At 48.1% G+C, this 26,372-nt stretch overlaps 1 protein-coding gene and 1 long non-coding RNA gene across 3 annotated transcripts in view; both read right to left on the minus strand.

The window, feature by feature from the left end:
- Positions 1–410: 410 nt before the first annotated feature.
- Positions 411–4,166, minus strand: LOC128336976 (uncharacterized). The gene is made up of 2 exons (XR_008312138.1): positions 789–4,166; positions 411–642 (listed from the first exon to the last, which is right to left on the minus strand). It is a non-coding gene; the product is annotated as an uncharacterized LOC128336976 (long non-coding RNA).
- Positions 4,167–4,302: 136 nt separating this feature from the next.
- Positions 4,303–26,372, minus strand: part of LOC128337381 (SLAM family member 9-like) — a 33,889-nt gene continuing 11,819 nt past the window's right edge. The window contains exons 3-10 of one of the 2 annotated variants that reach the window (XM_053278316.1): positions 24,335–24,598; positions 22,717–22,767; positions 16,297–16,398; positions 14,587–14,622; positions 9,405–9,457; positions 7,615–7,713; positions 6,226–6,324; positions 4,303–4,913 (exon numbers count right to left, since the gene is read on the minus strand). In XM_053278316.1, the coding sequence (XP_053134291.1) occupies positions 4,827–4,913; positions 6,226–6,324; positions 7,615–7,713; positions 9,405–9,457; positions 14,587–14,622; positions 16,297–16,398; positions 22,717–22,767; positions 24,335–24,598 (791 nt within the window). In that variant the 3' untranslated portion in view covers positions 4,303–4,826. The remainder of the gene's footprint in view (positions 4,914–6,225; positions 6,325–7,614; positions 7,714–9,404; positions 9,458–14,586; positions 14,623–16,296; positions 16,399–22,716; positions 22,768–24,334; positions 24,599–26,372) is intronic. The other variant, XM_053278317.1, reaches the window with a different exon arrangement.

The raw sequence follows: 26,372 nt of genomic DNA on the forward strand, positions 1-26,372 counted from the left end.
TTCCACTGAGTCCAGGAATCAAAAGAACTCAAGAGCACCAATTAAACATACATTTTTAAAGAAGGAGGACATGGTGCTCTTCACGGTACAATCTGTGTGTATTTACTCAGAAGTAGGTCCCAGGAATGGGTTCACAGCACTAAAGCTCCCCCATAAAAGGAAAGGTCTCTTTGGGAGGAACCTATTTCAGGAAGTGATTAACTATCTGCAGCAATGTCCAGAGAAAGAGGAAACACTTAAAGCCGTATCAGACATTTTGTCATGACCTGGCCATGCAAATGGCCAGGGCACAGGTGTGGCAGCCTCCAAAATGGCTGCCGCCATGCCAGAAAGTACAAGAGATGCAAAGCAAAACCCGTGAACAACTTTGAACAGTAGGCAAAGCAAAAAAATACAGAGTCACTGCAATACAGGGTACAACAATACTCCAAGTGTAATCACAAACTGCAACAGGCATCCATAATACCAAAGCAAGTAAATACAAACAGTGTGGGCTAGTGAAGACTCCACAGACTCAAAGATGTCATTCTTGACAAAAGTTACTGAGATGCTCATGGTGCCCAATAGCAGATGTGATATCAGTGGTGCCAGTTTGCTTGAAGTGAATCCTCATGGGTAAGATATAATCAATCATCCTGAACCCTGAAAATTAACAGACCTCCTAGGTAATAATCCATTTCAAAAAAGTCTTCATCAGAAGTACCAATAATCTGCACATCAATAAACACAATAATAAAGCACCAACTGTGCAAAGTAAGTAATGAAAATATGTAAAAATACAACCAAACCTTATATCTGGAATAGCCTTGTTTCTTGGAGCAGCACCATCACAAGTGCCTGCTTAAAACATGCTAATCTCCTTAACGAACTACACTCAGCCTTGGAGTAAATACTCCCCAAATAAATCAACCAGTCACATGGTCAGGCGGAAATAATTAACGAACTGTACTGATCTTCATCCCCCCCTTAAAGGAAACAGGAGAAATCACAGTTTACATTTAACCCATTAGGTATACATGTCTTGAACTTATGAATAAAGTAAGTCTTTTTTTGAAGGAGAATCCAATGTGTGTCCTGTTTGTCAAAGGACCTTGATATAAATTTGAACAATACAAAAACTTCAAATCATCAGGTGAGTGGGATTTTTCAACAAAATGTGGCACTAATGGGACATCCAATATTCTGTTCTTCAACCTGGATCTGTGTTCGAGAACACGGGTCTTAATGGCTCTCATACTGCTCCCAATATACCACAAGTTGCACAGACAAACTATCACATAAACAGTACCTTTCGTTTTGCAGTTCGCAATTTTTTTTTAAACGAACATGTTTTTTATTACTGGGCTCCCAATATTCAGTCGTAGGGAGGCTAAAAGAACAGGCTGCACAGCTCCCACAGGGATAAAAACGTTGTGTAGCATTTCTCACTGGCGATCTTACTGAAAAGTCCGAACGAGTCAGCAAATTTCTCAAGCTCCTAGTTTTTCTAAAGGCCACCATGGTGTGCGTGTGTGTGTGTGTGTGTTACAACCAGGTATATCCAAAACCATGGACCAAATCAAACAGTCACTAGGGGCATCCTGGAGTAACTCACTCCATCTAGTGATATCTGCTCTGATCTTAGTTCTATGTACTACCTCTTTCGGATATCCCCTTTGAATCAGTTGTGAGGATAACAAATCAGCTTCGCTATGATAATGTGTAATTTTAGTTGAATTTCTTTTGGCTCGTAAGAACTGCCCATGACAGTAAACACAAAAGCGGTCTCCGTCTGGGAACAGCCACAGAATCCATAGGCAGCTTTGCTTACAAAGCATTGCATTCATTTAATCTGAACATTATTTGGAGGTGGAGAACCGTGGCAAGCCTGCGTGTCTCCAGGAAGGTTGAGGAAGGTTGACTCCAGGAAGGTTGCAGTTGGAGGAAAGTGCTTTGAGTCGGGCATCCATCTGGAAGGCAGGATGCAAAGGTTCCCGCAGGTACAGACCTGATACTTTATGGCAAGTGCCATCTGACCCAGAAGAGGCAGGATGCCACTTCCGGGGAAACGACAGAGGTATCTAGAGATTCCTGGAATCTGTGTCCTAGGAAGGCTGGAGGTCCTCGGATGATCACTGGTGGTAGCTAGTTGAGAGCATCAGGAAAGAATCCAAATACCATATGCTAATATTTTAATATTACTGTATTAAAATATTACACTGTATGGTATTAATACTGTATGATTTAAAATAACACTGTATGGTTGAAAACTATCTGGACTACATTAAATCCAGATCAATAAAATACCTCTGTATATCACAATAAAATTTGATCTCATTGAAATGGTCTCTGGAAAGATGAAATCCGATAGTTCCTTTCAAAAATGTCATGTTGTCAATGCAAGGGAGGTGTGTAGTAGGCAAATATTCCCCCTGTGGTCACAATAGCCTGCTTTGATTGAAAGATGAAGTGTCAGGTCACAGTTTTGCCAGTATCTGGCCAGTCTGCTCCTTCCGCCCAGTGTGTTGTGACTAGACAGAGTCTTCTTCAGTGGCAATTGTCTGAAAGATTATTACTCCTGCTAGGAGACCCCACGCCAGTCCCAACGTAGGGACTAAACTGGTGCTGGTTTCTCCCTTCCACGGCATGGTTGGCTGGTACCGATGTCTAGAGGGGAGATATATATGATAGCCATGCATTTCCACTCCTGCTGCAGTTGGGATTATTATGGTCCAATCCATGAGAAGAGGTGGGGACTGAAAGCACAAGGGATGTTCCATTCTGTTAATCTTGTTGCAGGTAATAAGGTTCCTGCTATGCCCAGCAACGATTCAGATCTGCCTCAGAAAACCACACATCTTTTGGTTGGAGATCTCTTTAAATGCGTGGTGCTGGTGTGCACAAAAATATCCATGGGAATAAAGGTTTCCCCCTGTGTATGACTTTCATTGTAAATAGCAGCCATGGGGTGTGTGGGGGTGAGAAGCAGAACCATGGCAAGCAGGGAAGGGGTGAGGAACTCATAAGGACAGAAGGACAAGCCCTACTGGATCAGGCCCATCTAGTCCAGCGTCCTGCTTCATGCAGTGGCCCACCATTGCATGTGGGAATCCTGCAAATGCCCCTGAGCAAAGTGAGCAAAGGGGCACCTTTTTAGAGTGGCAATTCTCTTATCTTTCGCAGGGGGAGAGCAGCTGGCCCTCTCCATCCCCAGCACAGCATCCCTCCAGTGGCTGTTGCTGGTGTCCAACTTATGTTTCTTTTTTTGATTGTGAGCCCTTTGGGGACAGGGAACCATTTTATTTATTTATAGCTATGCAAACCGCTTGGGGAACGTGGTTCCCCAAGCAGTATATAAATATTTGTTGTATTCGTAAATGGGAGGAAAGAGGACATTTATAGCACCTAGGAAATCTACAGGTATCCAGGCTAGCCTAGCCATCGATAGCCCTGTCCTCTGTTAACTTGTCTAACCCCTTTGCAACCCCTTCTAGATTGGTGACCATCCCCACATCCAGGGGCAGTGAATTCTACAGTTTAACTACCCACTGTGGGGAAAAAGAAATTCAATTTCCCCTGAATCTCCCAGCATTTCACATCAACTGATGGCCCCAGTTTTTATTATTATGAGAGGGGGAGAACCCCCCCCCTCTCCACATCCTACATTATTTTATAGACCTCTATCACACACACACACACACACACACACACACACACACACACACACACACCTGGCCTGCTTTCTTTCTAAACGAAAAAGGCTCAAACTCTGTGGACTCCCCTCACAGAGGAGTCTCTCCAGCCCCCAGTTCTGCTGGCTGCCCATCTCTGCACCATTTCCAGCTCTACACTTAAGGTGCGGTGAGCAGAATGAAGAACGCCTTCTTCGCGATGAACCCCGCCATCTATTAAGATCTTCAGGGGAGGTTCCTTCCTCTGAGGGTGCTGCCAGCTCATCTCGTGCCGGGTCTGTGGGACGTGCTTCCCGCCGAGCTTCGAGCTGCCCCATCCCTGTTGGCTTTTAAAGAAAAGGAAAGATTATGCCATCGAGTCAGTGTCGACTCCTGGCGACCACAGAGCCCTGTGGTTGTCTTTGGTAGAATACAGGAGGGGTTTGCCATGGCCTCCTCCCATGCAGGATGAGATGATGATGCCTTTCAGCACTTTCCTATATTGCTGCTGCCTGATAGAGGTGTTTCCCAAAATCTGCCTAGGGAGGAAGAGGTTGTTGGTTCGAATCCTGGCTGGTCTGTTTCCCAAAATACAGACCAGCCAGGATTCGAACCAACAACCTCTTCCTCCCTAGGCAAATCACTTCCCTGCTGAGCCAGGCTTTTAGGAAACAGTTAAAGATGCATCTCTTCAGCCAAGCTTTTTAGTTAGTTGGTATGTTTTTAGGACTATTTTAATTTGCTCTTTTATTTGTTTTAGCTGTTGAAAATGATTGGTTTTTAATGTTGCAAACCGCCTAGAGACTTTGGCAGTGGGCAGCATACAAACTGGCTAACTAACGAACTAAACAATAAAAACTGTACATGGCGGTCCGGATGCGGTTGCACCATCAATTCCTGTAAGGGCCCCCCTGCCTCCGTCCCTAGCCTTATTTTCCATCCCTTTCTTTTGCCTCTGGAGGGAAGCTTGAGCAGGTGGTCTGGTTAAGCCCCCTCCTCATGGCCCCGATCCCCTTCCTTCCCATCCCATGGCTGCTCTTCAGAATGAAAATAATAAATAGGCAGCACCAGACAACAAGCAGCGGGTGAGACGGACGTTGGCTGGAACGCGAGATGGTTGTGCCTCTTGAGACATCGCTGGGCGTCTCCTCCACCCTTCCGTGACCTGGAGAGTGACTAAAGAATTTTGTCATATTCTGATGGTTCAGTCGGTCTTACAGCCTTCACTTTCTCATAGATGGTTCTGCAGTTCTGGTCCTCTGTCTGGAAGGGAGAAGGAAAACCATGAGATGCCCACATGATGGAAGTCAGCCTTGCCGAGACGGGCAGCAGTATCCAAGATGCTTGGCTTCTCTTCTGCCCCAGTACTCTGTCCCAGAGTGGCCAACCAGAGGCTTTTCAGATCTCATAGGACTACAGCTCCCATTATCCCCAGCTCCAATGGCCATTGTGGCAGGGGATGATGTGAGTTGTAGTCCTACACTACTGGAGAGTCTCGGGGTGGCCGCCACAAGGCACACAGGGACATAGGGGGCTGCCATATACCGAGTCAGACCACGGGTCCATCTAGCTCAGCCTTGTCTACACTGACTGGTAGTGGTTTACCAAGGTTTCAGGTAGGGGGCTTTCCCAGTTCTACCTCCCAAGTGAACCTGGGACCCTCTGCATGCTAGCGTGCAGATGCTTTCCCACTGAGCTGCGGCTCCATCCCCTCAAGGGGAATATCTTACCGTGCTCACACATGTAGTCACCCATCCAAATGCAAACCAGGGTGGACCCTGCTTAGCAAAGGGGACAATCCATGCTGGCGATGCCCCTCACCACAGGTAGGATGCGGCAAGTTGCTTTCCATACCATTTGAATTTCGGGTGGGAAAATAGTGGGGTTGCTACTAGGATGGTGTGAGAAGCAGCAGAGACGTCTGTCGGGGTATATCTGAAGGCCACAGGTACCTAGGAAGCTGCCTTCCACTGAGTCAGGCCCTTGGCCCACCTAGCTCGGGATTATCTACTACACTGACTGGCAGCGGCTTCTCCAGGGTCACAGACAGAGAAGGGTCTTCTTTACCAGTCTGACCCGAGAGGCTGCCAGGGATTTGGACCTGGGGCCGTCTGCTTGCAAAGCAGGCAGTCACTCAGTTGTCACTGAGTTGTGGCTCCACCCACTATCATGCAACGTGTGAATGCAGTCGTGGCTATATCAGGGAGCCTGTGCCCAGGTTGGCTTTGGGAATGCACACCAGGACAGTGTGTGAGTGTACAGGCACCGGAACGCACGTACAACATGCCCTCGCCGGTTATAGGGCAACAGACCTGTTCCTTTTTCTTTCCCAACATGAGAGCTGAGACTTTTGAGGTGACTGGATCTGGCAATCTACCCACATAGCCCTGGATGTGACGTTTTCACAGGAAGCTGATAGTAGTCACACCTGCGCTTTCCTCGCCCCTCGCCTTTTAAAAACCCAACCGCATACACCCAGCTGCTCACATTACGAAGAACTGTGAAGGGGGCCGGGTTGCTTTTCCCCGAGACTGTAACCACCACCACCTGCTCCTAAAAATGTATTGCTTCAAACCTCATGTGCCTCTTGTGGTCTGATCTCTGAGTAAATAGTAGTCTCCGCGGCTTTCTTCTTCTCTTTCTTCTTCTCCTCATTTTTCTCTTGTTTAGGATTCTGGGAAAGAGAGAAACAAAACCTTTAGCGGGCTCAAGCTGGTCTGGATGAGGTCTTCTCCAATGGTAGCCACTTTGGAACCTTGAGGTTCAATTCCATGCTTCTCAAATCTGAATTGTGCAAAATTGGGGCCTGGCTGTATGTACGTCCAACATTCATAATATATCAAATTTACCCAAACAGAAGACAACTCGAATTTAAGACGATCCCCTTAAAAAACATAGGTTAAATACAGGTTATACCTGTATTTACCTGAAAAGAAGAAGACTCTGAATTTAAGATGAGATCTTGATTTCTAACATCAAAGAACTAGGAAAACAACTAGTCTTGGATTCAGGTAAATATGGTAATTATTTAAGCCTGTAAATGACAAAAAAGCAAAAATGGTTCATTCCAGTATGTGGATGTTTCCCATTTCTCTTGTAAGATGTTAGGAATCCTATTTGGAAGCTCTGGGGAACTCTACACATGAAGAGTTTTTAAAATAATAATTGAATACTCCTCTTTGAATTCTAGGACCAGTTTAATAATGGCAAACTGTGTGAAATTTTCTGAAAGTACCCACATTTTGGATGGTTTTGGCAGCTAAGATAAAAATTCCCAGGGGCGTTTCAAGCAAGATAGTCCTTGTGGTTCCTGTCCTTTCTGCCTCCTGAATCCATGCCAGAAATGGGATTTGGATCCAAACTGGCCAGACCGGGCCTTGGCTGTCCTGAGTCCTGGGTTCTTGACTGCAGGCTGAGAAGACAGCTAGCCAAAGCAAGGAGGGACTTCAGCACCATGGAGAGCTCCAAGGGACCAGTTTTTCCAACCCGTGTCAGAGAGATATAAGACCACATAGACCACAGCGGTCTTATATACTTAGAGAGTGGTGGCCTTAAAGGGCCAGCCTTCTGGTCTGGAGCACAACACTTCTTCTCACACCATTCAGCCTTGCCTAGCCTATTGCCAGCACTAGTGTGCCACCACCAGGAAATGCCAGGTTGTTGGTGTGGAAGTGGTCAGCTCAGGTGTAGCAGTGGGCGCTTGGGTTTTGAGGGAGCTATTTTTGGGGTATCCTCTTCTGAGATTTCTGCTAGCTCTGGACTGGTGTGGAGACCCAGGACCAGATTGCTTCCTGGTCCCTCCTCTGCAAGTTCAGATTCAGTCACTGCTCAGAATGGGGGAGATCACAAGGTCAAAATCCAGTCTCCTAGTTGGGTCATAAATCCATCCTTTCTTTTTCAATTATTCCAGGTCCTAGGTTCAATTTCTCTAAGGTAAACCAAACAAAATCTGTCATTTTCTTACCTGACCTATGTGGTCAACAGTAGCATAGACTGTTTGGAGTTCTTCCCTCTTAGTCTTCGGTGCTCTTCTCTGTTGAGGCTTCTCTGTATCTCTATTTGACTGAAGAAAGGAGAAAAAACTACAGTCTTTACTATTTGTGTGATCTTTTCAGCCATTGCAGGTTAGAAAGCAAGCGATGCATACATCTGTTCATTTGTTATAATGGCTTTATGCCACCCACATGTAAAAATCTGTATGAACTGAAGGCCATTTATTTTTAAAAACCCCTGATGAATATTTCCAGTCCTCCAAATGACGATAGAGAAATGGGTAGAGCGGCCGAAAGAGGTAGCCATTTTCTGTTTCGTCTCTGTGGTACTGGAGGACCACCCAGTGGATTTGGGGATGTCCATCCATGCGTACACCTGAAGACGTATTGCATTTTGATGTTTAAGCCATGACATTATTGTATCATTACTGCAAGCTCTCAAGGGATTTCGTTGCAAGGTATGTGTTATATTTAGGAGCTCGTGTGTAGGAAGAGAAAAGGGAAATTAGATCAGAAGGAACTTTGCATATTTTGGAGGTTTTAAGGGTGTGATGACCACAAAATGGAAAGTTAACACTTGTTGGGTTTTGTGTTGTTTTTTAATCATACCGTAAAATAAAATTCTAGAGCCTAGCTCTTCCCACAGTTTCCTTTGCTTCTCTTGCAACCAGTCAAGTATGCCATCGCCTGCGTATCAAAAAGGATACTATGAGCATGGTGTTCTCATTGGCTGTCCCTCACTGACGGAGGGCCTCCCACACAAGACTCGCCAAAATGCAAATCTGAGCACCTTTTGGAGGCCTTGCAAGGCCTGGTTTTGGGGGCTGGCCTTCCGGAAGGCAGGTTAAGTTAGCAAAGCGTCCAGAAATGGCACTGATATCAAAACACAGGGGAATTTTATTCTGCTTGTGCCAAAAGCTTTATGGCTTCTGAAACCTTGTGTAGCATTTGAATATGTATGAAATTCCCCAGCTGATCTCACCATGAGGCCTGCTCACTGCAGGTGGAAGGCAAAGGTTAGGGTATAAGCTTGTATGTATGTATGTATGTATGTATTTATTTATTTATTTAAAATATATTATTTTATATTCTGTCACCTTAAGTGGCATAGTGGGGAAATGCTTGACTAACAAGCAGAAGGTTACCGGTTCAAATCCCCACTGGTACTATATCGGGCAGCAGCGATATAGAAAGATGGCATCATCTCAAACTGCGTGGGAGGAGGCAATGGTAAACCCCTCCTGTATCCTACCAAAGAAAATCACAAGGCTGTGTGGGCGCCAGGAGTTGAAATTGACTTGATGGCACACTTTACCTTATTATATATTCTATCGTGCTCTTCTTCCAAGGAGCCCAGAGCAGTGGTCATGGTTTTGGTTATCCTCATAACAGCCCTGAGAGGTAGGCTAGGCTGAGAGATAAGCAACTGGCCAAGAGTCATCCAGTGAATGTCATGGCTGAATGGGGACCTGAACTCAGGTCTCCCTGATCCTAGTTTGGCTTCTGGGAGCAAGATCTCTTTGTGCAGGTACTGCTTCCGTGGCTCATTAATGCATTTATTTATATGAACTGCCAGCCATCTGAATGGGCCAAGCCAGGGATTTGGATGAATCCCCAGATGTGGTTGGACTACAACTCCCAGAATTCCCAGCCACAAGTCCAAAAGCTGATGGGAGTTGTAGTCCGACAGCCACGTGGACCCAAGTTTCAGGAACCCTGGGCTGAACTGTTTGACTGTGAAAACAGGTCCATCAGAACTCACCTCCGAATAAGGTTGAGGTTTGACAGTAACCCTCCTGGAGGCTTCCTCAGGCTCTGTAAAGAAAAACCACACATCATAACTGAATGGGCCTCAACCCCCATTCAGAACCTCCTTGTTTAGGATTACAGCTGCTTGTTTCTTTAAGCAGTGCTTTTCGGAGTAACTTAAGCAAAAGGTCCCTTCAGGGCCTTTCAACCTGAATTTCATTTCCTCTAGGCAGAAGGATCAACATTCCATTTGGATGAGCAGCCTCTGCCCAACATAAAGAAGAAATGGATAGATCTGTCCATTTACTGTTCCGCCTCTCTGTTCCTGGAGGACTACCCAGTGAATCGTGGGACATTGGCTGGCATTCATTGCACTGATTATTGCACCAGTTATTCATTGCAAGGATTATTTATTAGGGAAAGAGGTTAACAGAATCAAAGGATCCATTCAAACGTAGTATTAAATGCAGGAACCAAAAGCGGCAGAGGAGAGAAATTAGCATGCAGGTAGGCCCTTGCTTACTCAAGGAGTGTTACACAAATGTAAGAAGAGCAGATCCATCAGCTTCACAGTTTAATATTTTTATTATGATTTCACAGGAGAGACAAACATCAGAGAAGGAGGGGTGGTTATTCAAATCCATCTCCACAGGGGGAAAGAGACAGATATGTTTACAATGACTGCAGATCTGGAGCAGTTTGGGATGTGGTTTAGTTGTTATGGGCCATATGAAAGAATCTTGGAATGGTAATGCTGTGAAGATGCTTGGGAGGACTTTTCATAGGGGTTCCCAGCAACCTGGCAAAGGACAGTCCCCAGAATTCTCTGAAGATGCCACTTAACTGATTTCAAACCCCTTTCAATGTATTCCAGGTAGATAGTTTGTGCTGACTCATTGTGGCAGAGCCTTGGATCAGTCCTTTACTGTCAACAAATGAAAGGAAAACTTAAAAAACCCGATGAAAAATGTCCAGACTGATCACTCTGTGTCTAACTTCCAGTACAAAATCCACACAGTTCAGTCAAAAGGTCCAGAAGAAATGCAGAAGTTTTCTTTTTATCTCCCTCAGAAAATTTCATTATCTTAGTAAAACATTGTATTTTCATAATTTGCAACACAAGGATCAGTCTTTGTACACTGGAATTTCAGGGTCTGGAGTTTTCCTTCTTGGTCAAATCTTTGATTGTACATTCCAAGTTTCTCTTTCTTTTTAAGAAAGAAACATTTGTCAGAGACATTTGTCTTTCACGTGTCCGGGTGAATCCCTGAAAGCAAGTACTGTATATCCCCATGTTTTTGCTGTTTGGGCCAACACAGAAGGCCAGTGACCAAGAATTCTGTCAGTTTCCCTTCTCAGTTTCTTGCCTTGGTTCTAATCAGAAGTAAAGATTTGGAAAGGGTTGTGGTTGTTGAAGCAGCAGAGTTTAGAACAAGCGGCAGTTTTCTAGGCGAATGCGACATACATAATTTCAGGGGCTAGGGTGAGATTATGTTTTGTAGCAATAAGCAAAAAGCACCATTTGTTATTGTAAGGACGGATCTCTCCCTCTCTCTCTCTCACACACACACACACACACAACTCCAACGCTTATTTCTTGGATTTAGAGCAGAGGTGGGCAAACCCTCCAGCTATTAATTGTTGAACTACCATTATCCCCTGCCACACTTGTTGATGGGGGTGATGGGAGTTGTAGTTGTTGAGCAGCTAGAGCGCCCGGTTTGCCCATCCTGGTTTTAGAGCATGGTGTATGAATCCTTCCCGGTTATAGTAAGGAGCTAAAATGGTCACCACAATAAACAAGTTGAAGTCCCATCAATATGATGGGGAGATCCTGGTTTGAAAGATGGACTGGCAGGCGTTTTGGTGGTCAAGCAAGCTTGTATGACTAAAAGCCGCAGTATTTTCCTCCTGAAAGGCAAACTAGTCACTAGCATGGATGCAAACGGGAAGAAAAGTCCATGAGCCCCTCCTTGACCAAAGGAGTGGGGGGGGAGTCAAAGAGAGGGAAGAGGAGGCATGTCTGCATGGCCTGCAGAGTGGTGGGTCCTTCGAGTGTCCTGTGTCTTGAAGCTTTGGGATAAAAGCTAGCAGAGGGGGGTGCTGGGTGAGCAAGGGCAGCCAGCGTCCGGAATGGGACTGGTACCATTAGATGTCACCTGGATGGGCTCCAACTATAAATTGCTATTGCTGCTGTAATTGGCTATAGACTGATCCAAGGGTGATGTTCATGGCATTTTACAAAGTCTGTGAGGCTAGGCGTCTGCCCTGAGGAGCTTACAATCTACAATTTGAACCAAAAAGACAACAGAGAAGGGAGCGGGAAATGGAGACAGGCGTATGCAGAGGAAGAATAGGTGTTATTACAGCTACTTGGGCTTAACTTGAATATTAGATGGGGGGTTGCCCCAAAGGCTACTCAGAAATGTTACGGTTTGAAGAGGGATTTGGCCCATGTCAGTGGTCCTTATTTTTGAGGACTTGGTAAATCACTGCCCCTATTTCTGCTCTAAAGGATGCCCTGTTGAGGTTTTGCTAAAGTGTGTTGTTCAGGGTGCCACGGGCACCCTCACACTAAGGCACCTGATTTACTTATTTATTTGCATTTTTAGCGTGCCTTTTGCAAAGCGGCTTACAAAAAATGAACATGTCAATCAATATAAAAATATAAAATCCACCAGTATAAAAATAGACAGTCATTTGTTTGTTTGTTTTAAAAAGCAATAAATATTCTCCCTATAAAATGTCACGTACATCCACACGCTGAATTTCTGGCAGTCCATATGATGCAGAAGAAGACCCTAGTCTGGGAGTTGTGCACACCCTCGAATGCCAATCTGCTGCTGAATGCGGCCGGAGGACAAACCCTCTGCCCCAGAAGCCTAGCACACAACCACAGAAGAAGGAGCCTCCAGCCTTTTGGTCCACAGACTGACGACTGGCACACAGGAGCGCGCCCAGCTCCCAAATCAGGCTCGGGGGATTCCCACGCCCTCTTCTTCACCATGTGGACTGCCCTGGTTGGCGTCGTGTTCACATCTCTTCGATGCAGTGATCGGAAATGACAGTTCTCCAGCGGTTGCTGGATCACAACCCCCATCGTGCCCAGTCGCAGTGGCCAGGGATGATGGGAGTTGTAGGCCAACATCGGCAGGAGGGCCTGCTTTTGTGGAGAGCAGCTCCTTGGCTTTGAAGCCCGAGCTGGAGAGGTGACTGCAGAATCAACCAATGCAGGAGCTGAGCCATCGCCAGCATCAATGAAGCTGGAGAAGAGGAGGAAGCCGTCCGGGGCAGAGATCATCTCACAAGGGGATATGAGGCCGCCTGGCAGCTCCCAAACCTCCAGCTCCCACCCAGTTTTCGTTCGTGTGAACAGCCTCCCTGGGAAGGGGCCTGAGGTGCTGAAGGAGCAGGGCTGTTGGCCCGAAGAAGGGAGCCGGCGCTGACCAATCATGTGGGCCAATTGATCATGAATTGAGGGAATCTGTACACCTTGACAAGTTAGGGCATTCCCTTCTGCGTGTGGGCGTGTGGGGATTTGAACCTGGGCCCTTTCACCACTACACCACACTGCCTTGCGATATCTCACAGCGTCCCTTTCCGTCCCATTGGCACCAACGGGGCTAAACAGAGCACTGCAGGGAAGCTGAATCCCAGTCCTGCGACAGGTGTGGAAGAGGAAGGGGAAGAGGGAGAGGTATTTGCTCAGCAGTAATGGGAGGGGGGACATCTTGTGCTGCCAGCCAGTCAGGGACCTGCCAAATAAGGAAGGTAGGAGACACATTTTAGCTCTCGTCGGCCCATCACATCCAGTGCCTGAAGCCTGAGCATGTTTCTTTCTTTTGCCATTGGCTTAAGTATACCACTACTACAACATCATATATACCACTTTTCAACAGACATTTCCAAAGCGATTCCTGATTCCTGAAGGTGCCCCCGCAGGCCAGGATACACGCCAGGCTCATGGCACACATGCTCCTTAGGAAGGGAGTTCACATAGGAGGAGAGCTGGCCTTGTGGTAGCAAGCAGGCATGGTCCCCTTTGCTAGGCAGGATCCACCCTGGTTTGCATTTGAATGGGAGACTACATGTATGAGCATTGGAGGATCCTCCCCTGAGGGGATGGAGGCACTCCGGGAAGAGCAGAAAATTCCAAGGTCCCACCCAGGCAACATCTCCACGATGGGGCTGGGAGAGACTCCTGCCTGCGACCTTGAAGAAGCCGCTGCCGGTCTGTGAAGACAAAACTGAGCTAGAGGGACCACAGGTCTGACTCAGTAGAAAGCAGCTCCCTCTGTTCAGGGAGGAGAACTGGTCTTGTGGCATCAGTAGCTGGATGGGAGAAGAGTCCTACCCAGTTTGGGGGGCTGGGCCCACTTTGTGACCGTGTGTTAGATTAAAAAGAAGGCTGGAGGTGGGGAGCATGCTCGTCGGTCATGGCCCAGCTGGTGTGGTCGAGCATGCCTTACCCAGATTCCATGCCCAGCTTTGAAATGAGGTGGGAGTGGGGGGGGGACCCCTACCCAGCTGGGGCTGCGCTCCCAATCAAGCTCCCCGCCTCCGACCTCCTTGTTAACTGACACATGATTACAAAAGGGAGCTCACCCAGCTCCCAAAGGAGCTGCCCATTTGGTGGTCCCCAGTCACTATTATTCAACGATATAGTGCCTTGGAAGGTGGAGGGTCCATTTAACTCTCGCAGCGAATCGCCTCCAATAAACCTCCTCTGTGCCATTAAATGTATACCAGTGACCATCGCTTGCACCTTGTGGCACAGAGTTCCATAGGCTAATCCTGCAATTTGTAATGTCTGTTCTGAATCCGCCATCCATCAGTTTCACAGGGTGGCCTTGACCCCTCCTATTATGGGAGAGGAAGGGAAACTATTTTTCCTCACACCTTGCAGAGGTTTTATTTCAAAGATAGATAGATAGATAGATAGATAGATAGATAGATAGATAGATAGATAGATAGATAGATTCCCTCCTCACTCAGCTGCCTTGTTCTGTTCTCAAAAGCCACCAATGCCTCAGCCCTTCCCTCCAAGGAAGGCGCTCCAGACCCCGGCTGGCTGGCCCGGTCCCAGGAATCTCTGCTCTCCTGAGCTGGAAATTGCGGTCCCGTTTTACTCACTCTAGCTAGGCACAGAAACCGTAAAAGTGTGTTTGTGGGGGGGGGCGGGGGGGTATGTTTACCTGAGTTGGTAAGACTCATAGACTTCGTGGGCGACGCTGTGGAAAAAGAGGAAACTGGAGTGAAACAGGGGAAGTGAGCAATACAAAAATAGGCAACGATCTCTAAATTTCTGTTTCGTGGGGATGGGGAGTTCTGAATGTTTTGCTGCCTGCCCCTGTGGGATGACTGTCTGCCTCTCTAAAAATAGACAGGCTCAAGTAGCTTTTTAAAGACATGCAAATAATGCCTTAAATGCCTAGAAATAAACCCCTGGCACAGAGCTGCTGTGAGTTCTAGGTGATCATCTCCAGACGTGTTGCCAACTGTCCAAAAAAGACCTGCCCTTGTGCTTCTTAAGAACAGCTTGACCTGCAGAAATCAGGAGGTGCAGCTTTTCACAGCAGAATCCCCCACTCAGGGAGGGGGACGCCAAGCTCAGGCACTTCAGCTGTTGATGAGCACAAGTACAATTGTGGCAGAGGGTGATGGGAGTTGTAGTTCAGCAACAGCTGGAAAGCCAAGTTTTGCTGGCCCCAGCATTACAGCAAGCTACTGTGGAAGGTACAGGAGCAGTGGGCAGTAAAATCAGAGATAGGAACATAGGAAGCTGCCATATACTGAGTCAGACCACTGGTCCATCTAGCTCAGTATTGTCTTCACAGACTGGCAGCAACTTCTCCAAGTTTGCAGGCAGGAATCTCGCTCAGCCCTCTCTTGGAGATGCTGCCAAGGAGGGGACTTGGAATCTTCTGCTCTTCCCAAAGCAGCTCCATCCCCTTAGGGGGATATCTTACAGTGCTCACACATCTAGTCTCCCATTCATACGTAACCAGGGTGGACCCTGCTTATCTATGGGGACAAGTCATGCTTGCTACCATCAGACCAGCTCTCCTCAGCTGTAGGTTTGATTCTATCCTATCCCAGGAATTTGACTACTCCCTTGTTTTAGAGTCAGGGTGGCTTTTTAAAGACATGCAAATGATGCCTTAAATACCTAGAAATAAACTCCCTCATTTTTGGTTTTTGAGTCAAGGGCTCTCTTCTTATCTCAGCGGGACAGAAAACTCCATAAGTTAATGACTTCTGTGCAGACATGTCTGCCAGCGAGTCAGAAAGCCAACAGATGCAGCCTGTCCCCACCACTATTTATCTGATTGCTGGGGAAAGTTTCGCCAGTGTGGTTTTCCTTAGCATTGTCAAAAGAAGAGAACCCCTGTCCCTCGAAGAGCAGAGGGGTGAATCCTCCTGACGAAACATTTAAGCGCAGAGCACTCAGCCTTAGGGATTAAGGGATTCTGAGAGAGGCCATAACTTTTTGTGAATGGGGCAGATAACTTTGTGAGTGGGGCAGAGCCCAACTCTGACATTGGAACCCAAAGCAAACTTCAATGCCTGGTACACTTTTAAGCATGGCTTTGTTCTATCACCAGTGTCCCTGGTCCTTGGTAGAGTAACAGAAGCAAAAATAGAGATCCCTGCCTGGAGGAGGCTATATCTGCAATGTTTGCACAGGGGAGATGACAGGGAAAGGGGCAAGAAGACAGGCAGGGGAGGACGGAGTAGAATTAACATGTGTGGCGATTAATGGCTAGAGTTGCCTTCTGTCCTTAACCTGGAAGCAAACCTCTCTCTCCTGAGCTAGCTAACTGTTTTCAGAGGGTCGGGAGAGAAGGTGGCAGGGGGCACTTCCAAGGTTAGGGTTTTCACTTCTGCACAAAAGCTCTTTGTACCTCTTCTCTTCTTCTGCCACCACCAAACAACGCCTCCTCCGATGCATGCAAGTATTACTATTACAATGCCAGCTATTATTCCATCCAGACTCTTGTCTTTTCCTTAAAAAGAGCAAAGGGTGTGTTAGTCATGGCAGTGATTATGACAGACTTGTGAAAAGAGATTGCTGAGGGTGGCGCTCTCCTCCTTTGCCAGAATCTCCAGCAGGGCCAGAACAGCCCGTGCCACAGTGCTCTGCTGAACATGAGCTGCAAGTCAGCTCGTAGCTGAGGTCTTGCAAGGGGATGCTGGCAGAGCGCCCAAGAATAATGCAGGCTTAAATCTATGGGTCATTCTTCATCAGAACGATGCAAGACATTTGAATGCCTGTGATTTTAGCATTCATTTTCAAACAGGGGACAAAACACACAAATCACAGTAACACTTTTCGTGGCTTTAACCATCATGGGACTACAGAGTCAGGGAGAGAAGTATACCCCTCTCCTGAAATGTGTAAGGGGGTCTCACATAGTGCTAGCCCAGCTCCAAAGAACTGCACCATTAATCTTAAATGTATTTTGGATCTGTGTTCCTCAAAACAGCCCACCCCACCCACACCACGTGGCAAACCTCATTCACTAAGGGGATGGATTTTGAAAAGTGGCTGGTGAAAAGGCAGGATCCTGTGCAGGTATGGCTGTGCAAAGCTAAAAGAGTGTGCTAAAATCCACTTGGTACATCTCCAGAAGTAATCAAATTAAACTATATATAAGTCCTGGCCACCCCAAAGACTGCTGTGCCTGTTGCCCGTGAGATGGTCCTTTCCTGAAGGTTGCCAACCCTCTTTTGTGGTAAAGCTCCTGTGCTTGTTGTAACAGCTGCCACACACACACACACACACACACACACACACCAGGGGAAGCTTTGCCTGTGTTGCTTCATCTCCATACCAATCCGCCTTGGGGTTTTCTTTTAACGAAAGGCGGTATAGAAATGTAAAAATAAATAAATAAAATAAAATACCAGGAAAAGCTGATTGTCAGGGGACTGCCAACATCTCGGGGCCCCTGCTAGAAAAACAGGTGGCGACTCTCAATGGTGTGGCCACTGCTGGACCAGTGGAGCTGGGGGGGGGGGAGCTGCTTGCTTGAGGGACAGAAAGCAAGCACCCCAGCTGACCCTTTGCTGGCTGAGAAGGAGCGGGAGTGGGGCTGCAGGACCCCCTCCTGGGTGCTGGCCATCCCCCCTGCTAACTGAGCAAAGAGGCCCCTTTTAAAGTGGCGTTTCTCTTGCATTTAGCAGGGGGAGAGCAACTGGCCCTGTCCATCCCCAGCACAGCATCAGTGGTTGTTGCTGGTGGTGTCTGCCTTGAGTTTCTTTTTAGATTGCAAGCCCCTTGGGGACAGGGGAGCAACTTGATCAATTATTCCCCCCCCCACGCAAAGCGCTTTGACAACTCTGGTCGAAAAGCGGTATCTAAATATTGGTAGTTAGCAGCAGCCCGCTGTGGCCAGTCCCCGGAAGGGAGACCCTGCTCATTCCCCAGCTGGGACGCCATGGCTGCCTGGGTGCTTCCTTACTCTCTGGCCACTGTGCCCAGGGAAAGGAGCCAGGAGCAAAAGGCCAGCTGGGAAGAAGTGGGTGTGGGTGTGGGTGTGTCACGTGCCCCCTTCCCAGGGCTGGCCACACCCCCGGTCCCTGACCTCAGATGCAGGGGGCGTGCTCAGGCCATGCACAGCACACATGGGGGCGGTGGTGGGGCAAAGCATGTCGGAGCTGGAAAGGGACCTTGGGGGGAGGGGGTCTCTGGGCCCAGCCTCTGCCCCGTGTGGGAATCTGCCCTCCCCTCCTCGCGTCAGGCCTCGGGCACCCTCCCCTACGAGCCAGGGGCTTCTTGTATGGCAAGGACAAGGAAGAGCATGCACAATGTTGCCTTTCACAGCCTTTGGGTCCCATTCGGGCCGTGGCCCCCTTGAAGGAAGGCGCTCTGCTGCTTATGTGCCACGGCTGGGCATGTGGCAGGAGGGTGAGCAGAAAGAAACGTAACCCTTCCCCCCCCCCGCCGGGTCTCGAAAGCAGAATGACCTAAAAGCCAGGCCTGGCTGGCAAAGGCTGGTTTCAAACCTGCCAGCTGCAGGGAGTGAAACTGAGACTCTGAAAGGGCCCCGGTGGGCCAAACTGGCAGCTAAGGCAGGGCTGGGTAATGCCCAGAGGCCAGCTTGTCATGGCACCTGGGAATGGGAGCGTGGGGGGGCTGGAGTCCGGGGAAGGATCGGAGTGAGCAACCAGAGGGTTAGGGGGCACGAGTGAAATATTTATACCCCAGCGCGCTACTGCTTGCTTGGAGAGGGCCGTCTCGCTCCTAGATGTTTGGGCTCAAAGCACAGCCTGGAAGAAGCACACACGGACCCGAGAAGCACAAGCACCATCGGTTTTATTGAAACAAACTGGGAGCAGTTTATTGCGGCAGGAGACACAACACAGAAGGGACACCATGCAAAAGAAAGAAAAAACAAACTTTTGAGGTGGTGAACAAGAGCGCGGCAACTGGAGCATATTAAATGCAGGAAGGCAAACAAGGAACAGACACAAACTGTGCAGAGATCAACATGCGAGTTGTTTTTATACATGACAAAGCCAGGTTAATCCTTAGCAACAACAAACAACAAATGTCTACAAGCACACATCATGACGACACCTTCCTAAAGTCCTGTGCAGTTTCTGTCGGCGTGCTTTTCTAAATTAAGAGCCCTAATGCAGGGGCTCTCGGTCTTGGGTCCAGATGTTGGACTACAACTTCCATCGTAAAGTAAAGTTGTCCGGGCAACCACAGAGCCACGTCCCATGTGGTTTTCTTTTGGCAGAATGCAGGAGGGGTTGACCATGGCCTCCTCCCGCGTAGTATGAGAGGATGCCTTTCAGCATCTTCCTAGATTGCTGCTGCCCGTTTGGGAAACATACCAGTGGGGATTCGAAACGGCAACCTCTGGCTTGCTAGGCAAGTCATTTCCCAGCTGCGCCATTAGGTGGCTTTTACTCATTTGAAAACCAGGGGCATAGTGACTACTGATCGAGGGGTCGCAGGGGACAAATGTCCCTGGCCCTTGAAGGAGGGGGCCTCCCAGGTAGGGGACAGTTTGATCTGTGCTCTCCTCTGTGTGCTTTTCTGAAGAAGAGGAAGAGGAAGAGGAAGAGGAAGAGGAAGGGAGGGCAGGGACCACTTTCTCTTTTTATCCCGCTCCGGCCTTGCTAAAGGTCAAGTCGATTTCGACTCCTGACGCCCACAAAGCCCTGTGGTTTTCTTCTGGTAGAATACAGGAGGGTTGACCATGGCCTCCTCCTCCCATGCAGTGTGGGATGAGATGATGCCTTTCAGCATCTTCCCATATCGTTGCTGCCCGATTTACGTGTTTCCTAGGAAACAGACCAGCTGGGATTCGAACCGGCAACCTTCTGCTTGTTAGTCAAGCATTTTCCCACTGCGCCACTTAAGGAGGTGACTCCAGCCTGGCTAAATCCCTGTCAAATGTTTGCCAATTTTACCCAACAATGATTTATTGGAGTGAGAGCCCTAATAAACAGGTTGCCAACTCCGTTTCTGTCCAGGCTGCTGTGCCTTTAACAATGAAGCAATAGTAAAAAAAAAAAAATGCCTCCACACCCTGCTGTGGGCTTCTCAGAGGCATCTGGTGTGAACCCTGGGTGTGAAGGGAGCTTGCCAGCAGCCAAGGACAGGCTCCAGCAGGTGGCCTCTCCCCTCACCACTAGGCATGCTGGCTGTGATATCATCCCATCGACATCAGATGCAGGATGTGTGGCCAGCACCTGGAAGGGGCCTTTCAGCCCCTCTCTGACTCCTTCGCAGCGGGTACTCCTTTCCTTTCTCCTTCCCGTTCTCCCTCGTTTCAAGCAAGGCAGAGAAAGGAAGGAAAGGACCCCAAAACCTGAGCTAGAGGGATCTTTGGTCTGTAAAAATGGAACTAGAGACAGCCAGCGGCCCTTTCATAGCAGGATAAAAGCATTAGGGCAGGCTTGACGGCTCACCTCCGAAACTTCTTGCTACAGGATGTGGCATTCTAAAGCCGTACAACAAGCGTGCAAAACTTGTTGCCTCAAAGAGATGACTGAGATAGAAAAAGTGAGCTTTCTCACACCACATGCAAGGATAAATCTAATCACAGCATCTTCAGCTATCAGGAGAAGGGACTTTTCACACACACCCCAGGCTAGCAGAAGGGTTTTACCGTGCTGAGATAAGGGATACTCCCTTCTTCTTCCTCTTCTGGAGATAACGACAGCAGCACAAGTAGTAAGTAAATATTCAGTGAAGGGCGGAAAGGCAGCACAAGGGAGAAGCAAAGCTCACCAGCCTCCGTGGAGGCCACCACCTGAGACCTCAGTCAGCGGAGAGCTTGAAGGGGATGGGGCAGAGAGAGGCGAAAGCAGATCAGAAAGAAGCAAGAAGCGGAGAAGCAGCCGCCCTGCAAAGAGAGCTCAGTGTCCCAAAGCAGCTTTCCTTTCGCTTTTATTTTTCATCCAGTGATGTGAAATGTGTAACTTATTCTTCCGGTTTGTATTCAGAGGCCCCTCATTGTGTGAGGCCCTAAGCTGGAGCTTACTTAACTTGTGCCGAAATCGGCTTCTTGCGTGGGAACCTTCCCTTCCCCTAAGATTTGATATAATCTAACGAGGCCTTGTCAAGGCTCCAGCTTTTATGGATGCCAGGAGCATTCCCAGACAGCAGTCTTTACTGCGAGGCTTTACTGTGAGTTCGGGTATATCGGATACTCAGACAGTTGACTTTTTTTTAGCCCAGACATAAATCGGGCTAGGGTCCAATACGCAGGGAAACCCCCGAATTGTGTATGGAGTGCTCTCTGATATATCGCATGGACTTAGGTGTAAATCTGGCCAATATGTGAATGCACCCAGTGACGGACCCTTCCAGAGTAAAGTTGCCTAAAGTTACCGTCTGGGAAAGCTCCAGGTTGGCTTCCACAGATAGCAGGGCCTTTTCTGCATTTGCCCCAGGGCTACGGAACTCCCTTCTTCAAGAAGTTCACCCATTTCCTCTTACTGTTTCTCAAGCTACCCAAATTACTGCCCGTCTTCTGTGCCTTTGGGAGATCATATCTATGCTGTACATTTTTAGTTTAAATAGTATTTGGTGGCTGTTTAACTTGCCAGGAGTCGACACTGACTCAACGGAACACTTTACTTTACTTTAACTTACATTGCTCTGTGTACATTATGCTTTTGTTTTTAATGGTGTATTGTTAAGCACTCGGGAATGGTTGTTGCAAGGTGTTTTTGTGTGCTTGCTTAAAGAAACCCCCAACTGCTCCCTTGGTTCTTCAGTCCCTGGAGGAGAGGCCACTGTGGGGTCAATGAACGCAGAAGGCCACAGACAGAGTGTTCTGGCTGTGGGGATGAGGAGCAACCCATGGGGTGAGAATTAGAGTGTTCCGAGTGGGGCCCAGTTCTCATCTGTGAGATGGTGGACCTGTGGCTGGGCAAAGCAGTTCACTGGCAGATCTGAATCAGTTTGGGAGGGATAAATCTGTAGTGATGCCCTGAGACTGGAACCCTTTGCCCATTCTCAGCAAGTGATTCTAGTTTTCCTCCCACCGAGCTATCAAAGAGGGATACAACTCAAGGACAAGCAGCGGGCACTGTCCCCAGCCACCCCCTTCGTTTTCCCCACAGGCAACCCCTGACTGATCTGGGAAGGGCACAGAATTTCCCCACCAGTCACTTGGACGTTGTTCCCTTTGGGTTTCCCTCCATCATCTCTTCCATGCATGGTTGGATTGTGTCCACTGAGTCATGTGGAACCATTGACTCTGAAGTCCCTCTGTCCCAGCCTCTGCCCGCCAGGGAGGGGGATCTCTCTGTAACAGAAGGCATGAGGAGAACTCCCAAGGATGTTCCAACCACGGGGCAGAAATTACAAAGAACAGGGTGGGAGTTGGAACTCACCTGTTTCCATAGGGATCACCACCACTGGGTAGTGTCAAGGTAGTGGCTGAGACAAAGAAGCTCGCTGGCCACCCCGAATCGTTCTGGGAAGGGCCAGTTTGTGGCGATGCATTGATTTCGGGGCTCTCTGTCCCATCCCAGCAAGTGATTCTGGTTTTCCTTCCTCCCTCTGAGCTATCAAAGACTCACTGACACAATGGAAGGGCAGGTGGTAGAGTTGTGTGGAAATTAACATTCCTTTGGGGATGACTGGATGGGGATCTTTTACTCACAAGCAACCCCTGACTGATCTGGGGAGGGCACTGAATCCCCCCACCAGTCACTTGGACTCAGTTCCCTTTGGTTTTCCCTCCATTGTGTCTACACATGACTGGTTTGACTCATCATCGTTGGTCTTCTTTCGGTGGGGAGGAATCTCATGCAAGGGGCACAAAGAACAGGGATGGGATCACGGAGCTCACCAGATTCCGTAGTGGTCCTTGTCGTAGGTCTTGTCGTTGGGTACCCAGGAGCTTGAAGTGAGCGAGCAGAATGTGAAAGAGCAGATGAGAGAGAGAGAAGGAGAGAGAGAGAGAGAGAGATCATGCAAAGTGGCTGGGTGGGGTGGGGAAGTTGGATGTTCTCTGGCAACCTCCGCCTCTGTGTACATCCACTAGCCTGTTGCCAAAACTCCGTTTTTAGTGGTGCATTACTGGAGATATTAAAGCACCTGAGACCTAGGAAGTGAACGGCTAAGTGCAAACTGGAACCAAACATTTCCTGGGAGTGCCTGGCTGAGGACTGTGTGGCTTTAGTGAATAGGCAGTGGAGGCAAGAGCCTCCCTGGCAGGCAGATTTCAAGGGAGACTTGGATAATTCACTTGGGTGACTTCTCTTGTGACTTCTCCTCTCTTGCTGTTCACACTGAGCCACACTGAGCTCTGGGCCAACTCCAACCAAAAAAGTCATCTGAGTTTATTTCATTCCTGCTGCAGTTGCGTCCCAGATTTCATGGTGTTGGGACACCTTGTGTCTAAATGGTACTATTTCAGACTAGACAAGAGGGACTCAAAGGCTGGGCTGGGCTGCTGCTACTTTGTGGTTTTATGTAATATTGTTTTTAATGGGTTTTAAAAATTTTAAATGGAGATATTATATTTATATTTATATTATCTGTATTTCTGTATTTTAATTATGCATTGTTTTATTTGTTTGTTTGTTTGTTTATTGATTGATTGATTGATTGATTGATTTGATTTATATACCACACTTCCAAAAATGGCTCAGGGCGGTATTGTTTTAATTATATTGCAAACCGCTTTGAGATTATCTTAATGAAAAGCGGTATATAAATCAAACAATAAATAGAATAAAAATAAACTAGCTGGGCCGGGTGCGGAGCATCTGCTCCTCCACTGCCTGGCTGGCCCACTTCTCATCCCCCTGCTTGCCCACAGCTTCTGGCTGGTGGGTGGGCAGGCCGGCCCGCTTCTTCCCCCCCCCCCGCCGGCACTTTCTGGCTGGCGGGCTGCCTGCTAGCCCATCTGCCAATTCCCGCCGGGCCGGGCAGCCCACCAGCAGCTGGCATCGCTATTTTCTCCCCCGTCCCTGTTGCTAATCGGCAGCTGCTTGCAAACTCTCGCTGCCATGCATGAGATACGCCTAGGAGAAATAAATCTATAGATATGAGCCAGTGCAAGAAAGGAAATGTGTTATCTGAACAAATGGTACAAGTGAGGGGAGAAAGACCAACCATCCCCAAAGGATCAGGACTTAAAAATTAGGGCATTTCATAGCCAAACAAAAACATGAGTTAAGAAATAAAATGGAATTGGGGGGTGGGGCGGGTTCTGTTAATCAAAGAAAAGTCTTTTCAATTGTTCATCATGTGGCCGAGAGTTTGCTCAAAACATGACAAAGCAAATGGAGCAGAGATTTGTAATTTCCCGAGGAATTCTTCTGCACCTTCTTGTTTTGTAAGCTATATCAGCTGTATCTTTGTGTCTATGAAAAAGTCCTTACTGTATCTAATACCAAGTGAGAAAAGGGTTGTGGGGCCATTTTTGTTCTGGGGTGGAGCACAGAAGGGAGATTGCTTACCAACACAAGTATTCCTGAGGGAGAATGTCCTGGAGGTGTTGCCTATGGGGTTTTTTGCTGTGCAGGTGGCATTCAGGTCCTTCTCTTGCAGGTTGCGTTGAATGACAAGAAGCCTCCCGGAGGAGCTCTGGATGGCCGATGTCCAGCTGAATTCCACACCCTCTTCCCAGGTCCCTGCAGAGCAGTTCAGCTGCCAAGTTTCATTCCCACTGCCAGGAACTACCTTGGCACAGGCAGCATCCAGGTCCTTCTCTGAGAGACGCTCTGAAAAGCGGGAGGGAGACAGCATGCATGAAGGGAGAACAGCCACAGGGTTTCACTGGTCATTCCTCCCCTGCCTTCAATTTCTTGCCTCCCCCCAAATCCTAAGGAATGACTGGGGTCATTCCATTCTATGTCCACTTTGAAACCCAACGGGTGGTAGAGACACATGTTGTCCCGCTTCCATTCCAGTTGGTGGCTTCTCCTTCTTGGAAGGACCCTTTGGCAAGGTAATTCTTATGGGTTTTTTTCCTATGAGAAAGGTGTGTGTATTTGTGCCCTTGTCAGAGAGAGCCTTTGTATAACGTTGAGCTGACAACTGCTATCCACAGGTATACTGCCTCTGAACGTGGAAGCTGCACGTGGCCCTCGTGGCCAAGAGTGAGAGGCCTGTTGCTCTCTGCAGGCACCTGTGGCTCCTTTGTTAAAGCCGTCTAATTAGGCTGGACTGGGGTGTGGGAGCTTCGACAAGGAGATTCTTATTATGTTTGTTCTTTCTGAGGAAGGTGTGTCTCCCCACTTTGCTAGGTCTGGGGGAATTGGGAATCGTTTCTTTTTTCTTCCCCTCTCTCTTGCATTTTAGAGCTTTGTGTTGAAATGTATTACAGGGCAAAGATGCAGCAACTTGAGGTGCCGCAGAAATGCTTTGTGGTGTTTTCATTGTGATAGGGACAGCAAGCACGTCCCTATCTTCACCTAGGAAATGTTGGAGGGTGTGGAATGCAAGGAAGCTGCTGCCTTGTGCTGAGTCAGACCCTTGGCCCACCTAGCTCAGTATTGCCTACACTGACTGGCAGCAGCAGCTCTCTGTGGTTTCAGGAGACGGAATATCTCCTAGTCCTCCCAGGAGATGCTGCCAGCCAGGGACTGAACCTGCAATTGGGTTATGTTTGCACTCTTGATTAACTGGAGGGAGAGAATTGTAGATGAATGGCTTCCTTGAAATTAGAAATACACTTGCGCTTTTAACTCAAAATGCCTCCAAACCAAAAAATATGAATAGGCTTAGGATACGAAACAGAAATACTAACAGGTTTGCCCTGGCGATTCCCATCTGCTAGCAGTAACAAAAGCCTATTGAGGCAAAGAGGCAGAAGCCCAACAACCCAGCAGTGTTGGGGCCAAGAAAGCTTTGCTTTACTGTTGGACTGCATTCACACCTATGAACCTGCCAGGGCCCTCCTTTCATCATCTCAGGCCCTGCTCATGGCCCTGCCACTAACAGAGATCCAGCTGGCGGGGACTAGAGACAGGGCCTTTCCGGTTGTGGCCCCTTGGTTTTGGAACGCCCTCCCTGAAGAGCTTCTCCATGCTCGCTCCCTTGGTGTTTTTTTAAAAAGCAATTTAAAACGCATCTGCCTGCTTGCATCCTGAAAGTCCCAAGTACCCTCCCTGGCAGCATCTCCAAGATAGGGCTGAGAGAGATTTCTGCCTTCAACCTTGGAGAAGCCGCTGCCAGTCTGGGTAGACAATACCGAGCTAGATGGACCCAGGGTCAGACTTGGTATAACAACAACAACAACAAATATTTATATACCACTTTTCAACAGAAAGGTTTCTAAAGTGGTTTAGATAGATAGATAGATAGATAGATAGATAGATAGATAGATAGATAGATAGATAGATAGGATGGCTCCGTTTCCCCAAACCCGAAGGCTCACAATTTTAAAACAAACCTAAGACGGACACCAGCAACAGTCACTGGAGGTGCTGTGCTGGGGGTGGAGAGGGCCAGTTATAAGGCAGCTTCCTATGTCCCACCCCCTTAAATGTTTCC

Source organism: Hemicordylus capensis, chromosome 14 (genome assembly GCF_027244095.1).
Source record: "Hemicordylus capensis ecotype Gifberg chromosome 14, rHemCap1.1.pri, whole genome shotgun sequence".
Classification (NCBI taxonomy): domain Eukaryota; kingdom Metazoa; phylum Chordata; class Lepidosauria; order Squamata; family Cordylidae; genus Hemicordylus; species Hemicordylus capensis.